This window comes from Natator depressus, chromosome 7 (genome assembly GCF_965152275.1).
Source record: "Natator depressus isolate rNatDep1 chromosome 7, rNatDep2.hap1, whole genome shotgun sequence".
Taxonomy (NCBI): Eukaryota; Metazoa; Chordata; order Testudines; family Cheloniidae; genus Natator; species Natator depressus.
Genome location: NC_134240.1, coordinates 46,356,937 through 46,368,989, shown reverse-complemented (window position 1 = coordinate 46,368,989; position 12,053 = coordinate 46,356,937). Strand labels below are relative to the sequence as shown.

Sequence of the window (12,053 nt, the reverse complement as noted above, 5' to 3'; positions counted from 1 at the left end):
TCCTCATTTACCTTGTCATGGAGAAATATTTTCTGGTGGTCTGAGTGAAATTAGGAACTAACTTTGTTACAGTTTGAGATGGTCGTCTCCTTTCCTTTTCTTATACTTCTGTGCTATCTTGGCCTTCAGATGGGACTGCTTAGCCTTTCTCGCTCATTGTAGCCCAATTGTATGTAAGGGAATAGTAGTTTGGCTACTTCTGTGCTCCTCTCCAAGTCTCGTGCCACTTACTTCAATTTTGCTGGTGCATATACCCTATATAGGACGCTCCTAATAGATTGGTTGTCTTTTCCTGCTCCTTGTAGATTCAAGTGTGTGTAGCGATCCACCAGAGCGTAGCAGTGAAGTGCAAAGTGTACCTGGCGGAGTTGGCCAGACACAATTATGTCACTCCCAAGAGTTACCTGGAGCTCCTCGGCATCTTCACAGCCCTGATCGGGAAAAAGAAACAGGAGCTGAACACAGCGAAGAAGAGGATGAAGAGTGGCTTGGACAAGGTTGGTTCCTCAGAATCAGGGGAGCTTTGGGCTCCTGTCATCTATTTAATTGGTGTACTGTTTACAGCTAAAGATCCTGCAGCGATATCCCCTACTCTGCAAGCTGCTGCACTTCCGTTTACTCATAGTTATGCAATGAGAGAAAACATCTACATCTAGCTCATGCTAATATAGTGTGGGGCTTTTCCCCCCTCCTCAAGTGGCTAGTCCCCATCGAGGTTATATGAGCCTGCTACAGCCACTAAGCTTGTCCTTCAGCTCGCGTAGTAGGGGCTCATGTTTTTAGATCCAGAGGCCCCTGAGTTCAATCCCATCTGCCAGTGACCCATCTAGGATGCATACAAGCGCATGTGTTAAGGCTTAGAGTTGTTCCGAATTACCTGGACTGAAAACAGAACTTGAATGACCGTGGGCCACAAATGTGCCTTTTGAGAACCCAGAGCCATATTACTGGGGTCATGGCTGTGCAGCACATGGGCAGTAGCTGCCAGAGGCGTTCTGCCTAGAGAGGAAAGCAGCCTCCACTGTTGCTGGGAGGACTGTATGTAGATGTGGCAACTACTAAACCTTTGCTAACATCTGGTGTGTTCTCCCCTGGCCATGTAACCCCTTTGGGGGTGTTTAGCACTGTGGGTGCCCTTATCTTGCTCATGCGGAGTGCAAGCACATCCATTCTGGCTGTGCTCACTTTGTGTGGAAAGGGCAAAAGAACATAAAAGGGGCTTTCCTTTCCCATTCACTCCCTGTGCAGCTGTTTGGGGTAGCTAGTATCTAACCCTGTGTCCTCCCACCCTACCACTGTGTGTATAAACTTTATACAATCCTGGAGCAGATTCTGAGCTTTCACGAGCACACGCTTGTCCTGTAGGCTTGAAAATAGGATCAGCATTAGGACTAGAAACACCCCCGACCACAGCTTCAGTTCATTGCTTCTGCTCCCGAGAGCAATACTGCTTGCAAGGTGTGTTTTGCCAAATTTTCATAAGGGCCCTTTCACATAAGTTGTGTACCTGTGCAACAGACAGTTGCTCACACAAATGTTCCCAGCTCCACACAGATGTGAATATGTGCAACAGGAGCGCACCCATTTTGCAGGCAGCACTAGGTGCCTAGAGCTGAAAACGTGACCCATGCATCAGATACTGTGAAGTTATTTCACAATTATATTAATTTAAAAGGGCATTCGCGAGCCCTCTGCAAGCACCCACTCATTGTCAGACACCATGCAGCCAATTCCATCCCTGGGGGCAATATTCCTGACCTTCACTTCACCTTCTCAAATGCTATGGCATCGTATTACCTTGGCGTTCACTGAACACGGTACCTGAGGGACTGAATCGCTCTCGCTTCCTCTAGCTACTGCGAACAGCAGAAGATGTAGCAAAGATGCAGGAAGAGCTAGAATCAGCACGTCCCCTTCTGGCAGAGGCAGCCAAAGACACACTGGCAACCATGGAACAAATAAAGGTACAGAGACACAGCCTTTCCCCCAGCAAATGGTGCAGAGGACACAGGAAAAGTTAGGTGGGGTATTTTACACTTTAAAAACAGATTATTCTCCTTTCTCCCTCCCCACTCCCTATAACATGGTATAATTGACGTTAATATGCGGCTTCTTGAATAGGCACCGACTCTGGGGCTGGAGCTACAGGCGCCAACTTTCCAATATGCTGGGGGTGCTCACTGCTCAACCCCTGGCTCTGCCACAGGCCCTGCCCCCACTCCACCACTTCCCACCCCCTCCCCTGAGCCTGCCATGCCCTCACTCCTCCCCTTCCCCCCCCCCGAGCCTCCTGCACGCCACGCAACAGCTGATCGGGAGGTGCAGGGAGGGAGGCACTGATCGGCGGGGCTGCTGGTGGGCAGGAGGCACTGGGAGCGGGGTTGGGGGGAGTTGATGAGGGGCTGCAGATGTATTACTGTGGCCCTTTGGCAATGTACATTGGTAAATTCTGGCTCCTCCTCAGGCTCAGGTTGGCCACCCCTGCTTTAATCTTTCTCGTGGCTCTTCTCTGATCCCTCTCCAATTTATCAACAGCCTTCTTGAATTGTGGGCACCAGAACTGATATAATATTTCAGCAGCAGTCACACCAGTGCCAAATACAGAGGTAAAATGACCTCTCTACTCCTACTTGAGAGTCCCCTGTTTATGCATCCCAGAATCACATTCACTCTTTTGACCACAGCATCATTGAGGGAGCTCATGTTCAGCTGATTATCCACCGCAACCCCCAAATCTTTTTCAGAGTCACTGCTTCCCACGATGGAATCTGCCATCCTGTAAATATGGCCTACAATCTTTGTTCCTAGATGTATACATTTACATTTAGCTGTATTAAAATGCATATTGTTTGTTTGTACCCTGGCAAGCTAGAGCTCTCTGGATCAGTGACCTGTCCTCTTCACTATTTAATACTTTTCCAATTTTTATCATCTGCAAACTTTATCAGTATGATATTATGTTTTCTTCCAGGTCATTGATAAAAAAGTTAAACATCATAGGGCCAAGAACTGATCCCTGTGGGACCCCATTGGAAACAGGCATCGACTGGTCACCTGTCGATGCCTGTTTCCCGTTTACAGTTACATTTTGAGACCTATCAGTTTGCCAGTTTTTAATCCATTTAATGTGTGCCGTATTAATTTTGTATCATTCTAGTTTTTTAATCAAAATGTCATGCAGTACCAAGTCAAACACCGTACAGAAGTCTAAGTATATTACATCAATACTGTTACTTTTCTCAACCAAACTTCTAATCTCATCAAAAAAAGATAAAGTTAATTTGACATGATCTATTTTCCATAAACTCCTGTTAATTTGCATTAATTATATTACTCTCCTTTAGTTCTTTGTTAATTGAGTCTTGTATCAGCCACTTCATTATTTTGCCTGGGATCAATGTCAGGCTTACAGGCGTATAATTACCCGGGTCGTCCTGTTTATCCTTTTTAAAAATTGGTACAATATTTGCTTTCTTCCAGTCTTCTGGAAATCCCCCTGTGCTCCAGAATTTACTGAAAATCAACATTAATAGTCCATGGAGCTCCTCAATCAGCTCTTTTAAACTTCTTAGATACAAGTTATCTGGACCTGCTGATTTAAAAATGTTGATCTTTAGTAGGTTCTGTTTAATAGCCTCCAGAGCTACTAGTGAATGGAAAGAGTGTTATCACCATATGATGAGACTGCACCATCCGTTTTCCCCCAAATATAGATAGAAATATTTATTGAATATTTCTGCCTTTTCTGCATTATTGATAATTCACCCATTTCCATCTAGCAATGATCCAATACCAGTAGCAGGATTCTTTTTGTTCCTTTTAAAAACATCCTTTATTATTTGAATGTGTATTGTCAGGCACAGTCAGCCATATGAGCATTCTATCAATGCATCCCCAAGTACTTGGTATAGAGCATATAAAGTGTTTTTTACCATGACCATGTGTAACCAATACCATGCTGAGCCAGGCACTTTACAGTTAGGAGCCTTGAAACTCACGATTGCCCTCTGCTGGAGACCTGGTATTGATGCTGAGCTCTGTAATTGTGGCTCTACTTTTCTTTGAGAGAGACAGGTGCTCCTCAAGTGGCTGTGTCCCATTTTGTCTAAGCCCTGGTCTACACTAGGACTTTAGGTCGAATTTAGCAGTGTTAAATCAATGTAAACCTGCACCTGTCCACACGATGAAGCCCTTTATTTCGACTTAAAGGGCTCTTAAAATCGATTTCCTTACTCCACCCCGACAAGTGGATTAGTGCTTAAATCGGCCTTGCCGGGTCGAATTTGGGGTACTGTGGACACAATTCGACGGTATTGGCCTCCGGGAGCTATCCCAGAGTGCTCCATTGTGACCACTCTGGACAGCACTCTCAACTCAGATGCACTGGCCAGGTAGACAGGAAAAGAACCGCGAACTTTTGAATCTCATTTCCTGTTTGGCCAGCGTGGCAAGCTGCAGGTGACCATGCAGAGCTCATCAGCAGAGGTGACCATGATGGAGTCCCAGAATCGCAAAAGAGCTCCAGCATGGACTGAACGGGAGGTACGGGATCTGATCGCTGTATGGGGAGAGGAATCCATGCTATCAGAACTCTGTTCAGTTTTCGAAATGCCAAAACCTTTGTCAAAATCTCCCAGGGCATGAAGGACAGAGGCCATAACAGGGACCCGAAGCAGTGCCGCATGAAACTTAAGGAGCTGAGGCAAGCCTACCAGAAAACCAGAGAGGTGAACGGCCGCTCCGGGTCAGAGCCCCAAACATGCCGCTTCTGTGATGAGCTGCATGCCATTTTAGGGGGTTCAGCCACCACTACCCCAGCCGTGTTGTTTGACTCCTTCAATGGAGATGGAGGCAACACAGAAGCAGGTTTTGGGGACGAAGAAGATGATGAGGAGGTTGTAGATAGCTCACAGCAAGCAAGCGGAGATACCGGTTTTCCTGACAGCCAGGGACTGTCTCTCACCCTGGACCTGGAGCCAGTACCCCCCGAACCCACCCAAGGCTGCCTCCTGGACCGGCAGGCGGAGAAGGGACCTCCGGTGAGTGTACCTTTCAAAATACTATACATGGTTTAAAAGCAAGCATGTGAAAGGATTAATTTGCCCTGGAATTCGTGGCTCTCCTGGATGTACTCCCAAAGCCTTTGCAAAAGGTTTCTGGGGAGGGCAGCCTTATTGCGTCCTCCATGGTACGACACTTTACCACTCCAGGCCAGTAACACGTACTCGGGAATCATTGTACAACAAAGCATTGCAGTGTATGTTTGCTGGCGTTCAAACAACATCCGTTCTTTATCTCTCTGTGTTATCTTCAGGAGAGTGAGATATCATTCATGGTCACCTGGTTGAAATATGGTGCTTTTCTTCAGGGGACACTCAGAGGAGCCCGTTCCTGCTGGGCTGTTTGCCTATGGCTGAACAGAAATGTTCCCCACTGTTAGCCACGGGGAGGGGGGAGGGTTGAGGGGGTAGCCACGCGGTGGGGGGAGGCAAAATGCAACCTTGTAACGAAAGCACATGCGCTATGTATGTAATGTTAACAGCAAGGTTTACCCTGAAAGAGTGTAGCCACTGTTTTATAAAATGTGTCTTTTTAAATACCGCTGTCCCTTTTTTTTTCTCCACCAGCTGCATGTTTCAATGATCACAGGATCTTCTCCTTCCCAGAGGCTAGTGAAGATTAGAAAGAAAAAAAAACGCACTCATGATGAAATGTTCTCTGAGCTCATGCTGTCCTCCCACACTGACAGAGCACAGACGAATGCGTGGAGGCAAATAATGTCAGAGTGCAGGAAAGCACAAAATGACCAGGAGGAGAGGTGGCGGGCTGAAGAGAGTAAGTGGAGGGCTGAAGACAGGGCTGAAGCTCAAATGTGGCGGCAGCGTGATGAGAGGATGCAGGATTCAATGCTGAGGCTGCTGGAGGATCAAACCAGTATGCTCCAGGGTATGGTTGAGCTGCAGCAAAGGTAGCTGGAGCACAGACTGCCACTACAGCCCCTGTGTAACCAACCGCCCTCCTCCCCAAGTTCCATAGCCTCCACACCCAGACGCCCAAGAACGCGGTGGGGGGGCCTCCGGCCAACCAGCCACTCCACCACAGAGGATTGCCCAAAAAACAGAAGGCTGGCATTCCATAAATTTTAAAGTTGTAAACTTTTAAAGTGCTGTGTGGCATTTTCCTTCCCTCCTCTACCACCCCTCCTGGGCTACCTTGGTAGTCATCCCCCTATTTGTGTGATGAATGAATAAAGAATGCATGAATGTGAAGCAACAATGACTTTATTGCCTCTGCAAGCGGTGATCGAAGGGAGGAGGGGAGGGTGGTTAGCTTACAGGGAAGTAGAGTGAACCAAGGGGCGGGGGGTTTCATCAAGGAGAAACAAACAGAACTTTCACACTGTAGCCTGGCCAGTCATGAAACTGGTTTTCAAAGCTTCTCTGATGCGTACCGCGCCCTCCTGTGCTCTTCTAACCGCCCTGGTGTCTGGCTGCGCGTAACCAGCAGCCAGGCGATTTGCCTCAACCTCCCACCCCGCCATATACGTCTCCCCCTTACTCTCACAGATATTGTGGAGTGCACAGCGAGCAGTAATAACAGTGGGAATATTGGTTTCGCTGAGGTCTAAGCAAGTCAGTAAACTGCGCCAGCGCGCCTTTAAACATCCAAAGGCACATTCTACCACCATTCTGCACTTGCTCAGCCTGTAGTTGAACAGCTCCTGACTACTGTCCAGGCTGCCTGTGTACGGCTTCATGAGCCATGGCATTAAGGGGTAGGCTGGGTCCCCAAGGATAATTATAGGCATTTCAACATCCCCAACAGTTATTTTCTGGTCTGGGAATAAAGTCCCTTCCTGCAGCTTTTGAAACAGACCAGAGTTCCTGAAGATGCGAGCGTCATGTACCTTTCCCGGCCATCCCACGTTGATGTTGGTGAAACGTCCCTTGTGATCCACCAGAGCTTACAGCACTATTGAAAAGTACCCCTTGCGGTTTATGTACTCGCCGGCTTGGTGCTCCGGTGCCAAGATAGGGATATGGGTTCCGTCTATGGCCCCACCACAGTTAGGGAATCACATTGCAGCAAAGTCATCCACTATGACCTGCACATTTCCCAGGGTCACTACCCTTGATATCAGCAGATCTTTGATTGCGTGGGCTACTTGCATCACAGCAGCCCCCACAGTAGATTTGCCCACTCCAAATTGATTCCCAACTGACCGGAAGCTGTCTGGCGTTGCAAGCTTCCACAGGGCTATCGCCACTCGCTTCTCAACTGTGAGGGCTGCTCTCATCTTGGTATTCATGCGCTTCAGGGCAGGGGAAAGCAAGTCACAAAGTTCCATGAAAATGACCTTACGCATACGAAAGTTTCACAGCCACTGCGAATCCTCCCAGACCTGCAACACTATGCGGTCCCACCAGTCTGTGCTTGTTTTCCGAGCCCAGAATCGGCGTTCCACAGCATGAACCTGCCCCATTAGCACCATGATGCATGCATTGGCAGGGCCCATGCTTTCAGAGAAATCTGTGTCCATGTCCTGATCACTCACGTGACTGTGCTGACGTCACCTCCTCGCCCAGTATTGCTCTGCCAGGTTCTGGTGCTGCATATACTGCTGGATAATGCGTGTGGTGTTTAATGTGCTCCTAATTGCCAAAGTGAGCTGAGTGGCCTCCATGCTTGCCTTGGTATGGCGTCCGCACAGAAAAAAGGCGTGGAACGATTGTCTGCCGTTGCTCTGACGGAGGGAGGGGCAACTGACGACATGGCTTACAGGGTTGGCTTCAGGGAGCTAAAATCAACAAAGGGGGTGGCTTTACATCAAGGAGCATTTCAGGCAGGACTTCACAGAGGGTTCCAATAAGAAATGGTGCACCTAAGTTATTGTTCTTATTGGAACAAGGAGGTTAGTCTGGCCTCTGATTGATACATAGCTAGGTTTACCTCGCTGCACCTTCTTTGTGAGTGACTGCAGTGTGACGTAGAGGAATGAGTCCCCTAGACGGGGGAGGAGGGGAAGCAAATGAGTACAAAACAAATCTGGTCTATTTCTTGTTTTGATCCACTCCATCTATCTTTTACATCTTTGGCTGACAGCAGACGGTGCAGTAGGACTGCTAGCCATCCTCATCTCTTGCCTGCCTGGCAGAAGATGGTACAGTACGACTGCTAGCAATCCGTATCGCCTGCCTGCTCACCATAAGATGGTTCAATAGGACTGACTGCAGGACTAAAGAGAATGACCTGGTCAAGTCACTCCAAATTTAGTCCCTGCGCCCATGTCTGCCCAGGCGCTCCTGGCCGAGATGGCCAGGAGCACCTCGGACATGATGATGACGGCTACCAGTCCTATTGCACCGTCTGCTGCCACAAGGCAATGGGTTGCTGCTACTGTGTAACAATGCAGTACCGCGTCTGCCAGCACCCAGGAGATATACAGTGACAGTGAGCTGAGCGGGCTCCATGCTTGCCGTGGTATGGCGTCTGCACAGGTAACTCAGGAAAAAAGGCGCGAAACGATTGTCTGCCCTTGCTTTCACGGAGGGAGGGAGGGAACGGGGGCCTGACGATATGTACCCAGAACCATCCGTGACAATGTTTTAGCCCCATCAGGCATTGGGATCTCAACCCAGAATTCCAATGGGCAGCAGAGACTGCGGGAACTGTGGGATAGCTACCCACAGTGCAATGCTCTGGAAGTCGACTCTAGCCTCAGTACTGTGGAAGCACTCCGCCGAGTTAATGCACTTAGAGCATTTTCTGTGGGGGGACACACACTCGAATATATAAAACTGATTTCTAAAAAACCGACTGCTATAAATTCGACCTAATTTCGTAGTGTAGACATACCCTAAGGCTATACCCAGCAAGATATGGTAAATCAGCCTGATCACACATAATAAGCTGCTCAAGTTTGCAAACAAGCCTAGATCTATCGTGGCCCTGTGTGACAGTCATTTTCAATCTATTTATTTTCCCCACACCTCTTCCTTTAATTGATCCACTCATAAGAAAGGCCCTGCTTCCATTGCATTTCCCAAGTGTTTTTTTAAACCACGCAAGTCTGAAGCTATTAAAAAGCCTAGGTACGATCAGAAAAGGGACTTAAAAAAGAAGTGCCTCGTTACTCAGAGCTGTCACTTAGGTGTGTCGCAATTCACGTCTGCTCACTGTGCTGCCAAAAATAAGCATTTACTGCAGTTTATACCTGCAGAGCAAACGCAGCGATGGGAGACAGAGCTGGAGTCTCTTCCGGCTAATCCATCAACAGAGCAGTGACATAAATGTCAGCTGAAAAATCTGTACTGCTACCAGTAATGCACAAACTAGAATAGACTCCCATGCTTGCATTCAGATCCCAGTATGAGTCTGTGATGCTCGAGTAGGAGAACGCATCTCGTACCCTGTGCAATTTCATCAGGCATCAATGACTATCTCTCTCTCACTCACACACACACACTGTAGTGGGAAATGCTGGATGTTGTCAATGAAACCAAGGCCCTGAGCCAAGCAGCACAGGTGCATCGGCTCAGGCCTTTGGAAAATGGTGCCCTTGTTCTGAGTCTGTGTCTGGCACTGCAGGTGGACACGGCTGTGGCAGAGGAGACGCGAAATGCTGTGCAGGCTGAAGAGATGAAAGCCAAAGTGAAAGCTCAGACAGCCCAAGCCATTGCAGATGATGCCCAGAAGGACCTGGCCGAAGCTCTCCCTGCACTGGATGCTGCTCTAGCCAGCCTAAGAAATCTTAACAAAAATGATGTCACGGAGGTAATAGAAGGTGGAGGGATTAATGCTTTTCGTAAGTATGTCTTTCTTGTGCAGCCCTCTCTGAATCGCTGTGTCAATGAGTGCCCCGCGGCACTGTGCTATGGAGCAAGGCTGCATCGTAGCTGTAAAGGATACCAGCAGGAGAATCTATACATATGCACAAATCTGCAGTTTCCCCAGCCAATCTCCTTTCTGAAGCCATGACTGGGTTCTAGCATTCAGGATTCCCGGTCCTTTAAAAAACATAAATTACATTTTTGTAGAGCCTTACCTTGCTGAGACACCAAGCTGCTTCACAGTAATGTTTACTAATGTGAATCCATATCATTAGACAAGATGAGCCAAGGGAATAACAGTGGGTAGGGCCCTACCAAATTCATGGTCCATTTTGGCAAATTTCACTGTGGTAGGACTTTAAAAATCATAAAATTAAATGACTTCAGCTATTTAAATCTGAAATTTCACAGTGTTGTAATTGTAGGGGTCCTGACCCAAAAAGGAGTTGTGGGCGGGTCGCAAGGTTATTGTAGGGGGAGTTGTGGTACTGCTACCCTTACTTCTGCGCTGCTGCTGGCCAGAGAGTGGAGGCTGCTGGCCAGGAGCTCAGCTCTGAAGGCAGAGCCACCACCAGCAGCAGCACAGAAGTAAGGATGGCCTGGTATGGTATTGCCCACCCTTCTGCACGCAGAGCTGGGCCCTCAGTCAGCAACTGCTACTCTCTGGCCACCCAACTCTGAAGGCAGGAGCGCAGAAGTAAGAGTGGTATGGAAAATATTTCGACCCTTACTTCTGCATTGCTACTCTGCTCTCCAGCCACTCAACTCTGCAGGCAGTGCAGAAGTGAGGGTGGCAATACCACAACCCAACCTAAAGTAACCTTGTGACACCCCCCCCACACACAACTCCCTTTTGGGTCAGGACCCCCAATTTGAAAAATGCTGGTCTCTTCTGTTAAATCTGTATAGCATAGGGTAAAAGCACACAAAAGACCAGATTTTGCAGGGGGAGACCAGATTTCATAGTCTGTGACGTGTTTTTCAGGGCCGTGAATTTGGTAGGGCCTTAACAGTGGGATTTGGAGCAGTCACATTGAAGTCACCATTTCAAAACCAGCCCAGGCAAACAGTGATCAAAGAGTTGGCTACCAGGTGAAAGCATTTTAGTAGCTTTGCAAAATGGATCTAAGTGAGCTAATGACATTAGGAACTGGACCAGCATCCACATAGAATCATAGGACTGGAAGGGACCTTGAGAGGTCATCTAGTCCAGTCCCCTGCACTCATGGCAGGACTAAGTATTATCTTGATCATCCCTGATATCTCTAACCATCATCACAAGCAGCAGCCCCTGACCCCCTAAGGCAAGGGATGAACAGTCATATAGGTTTGGCTATCTGTACACACCTAAGTGGTCTTATCTCAGCAGCGACAGCTGGCCCCTAAACAGTCCAATCACTTCACAGTCTAGATGCACACTATTAAACAGCAGCTTTGGTCACAGGCCTCTCACTCCTAGCTGGCACATGCAGCTAGCTGGTCTGCCTTCAGTATTTTTAGGCTGTCTATAGGACACCAGGGATGATGTGTTATTGTGACCAGCTGCCAACTGTCCACACCGTCATGGTATAACAGGCCAGTCAGATCAGGTTTGGAGGTTTAATAGCAGGGCAGCATAATGTAGCTTGCACTGCTGCTACAGGAGCTCTCTCTTTTCTGGCCAGAGAGGACTTCAAAGTAGATGCAGGCTTGAGAGGCTAGACACTAAATATCCTTTTATAAAAGGAGGAAGTGAACAGAATTAACATGGTTGAACGTAATTCAATAAGTGTCTTTACTTTAGAGTTAACCATGGAGAAAGGAGGCCCGTTCCTGATTTCAGTAGGTGAGCGTGCCAAGCAAGCCCACCGTCAAAAAAGCTCTGAACTAAGCCACACATTCAGCTCTGGAGCAGTACCGGAAGAAGGTCTTTAGCAGATGGCCTTGGGAAACAAAGGGAAATAAGCTCACCTTGAAACCCCTGCTCCCCATTTCCTTCACAGGTTTGGAGCGGCAGGGGAAAGGAGACAGACGAAACCAGGAAGGACAGAGACAGATACACGCCCCTTCCCCATGATTATGAATCAATATCTCCTTAGGAAAATACCATGAAACATGCCTTTATTTTTTACCTGTCCACTGCTGCCCCACTCACACAATCCTTCCAGCCAGCTGTAGCCCACTGCACTGGGAGAGGAGCAGAGAATTCCAGGCACCCACCCCTCTCCTGGTCTGTCCGCTCAG

The 12,053-nt window shown here is 48.1% G+C and overlaps 1 protein-coding gene across 1 annotated transcript in view; it reads left to right on the top strand.

Moving 5' to 3' along the window:
* The window catches only part of DNAH1 (dynein axonemal heavy chain 1), a 126,979-nt gene that overhangs the window by 78,950 nt on the left and 35,976 nt on the right, over window positions 1–12,053 (top strand). The window contains exons 53-55 of the mRNA XM_074958318.1: window positions 306–497; window positions 1,854–1,964; window positions 9,589–9,774. Of these exons, the coding sequence (XP_074814419.1) occupies window positions 306–497; window positions 1,854–1,964; window positions 9,589–9,774 (489 nt within the window). The remainder of the gene's footprint in view (window positions 1–305; window positions 498–1,853; window positions 1,965–9,588; window positions 9,775–12,053) is intronic.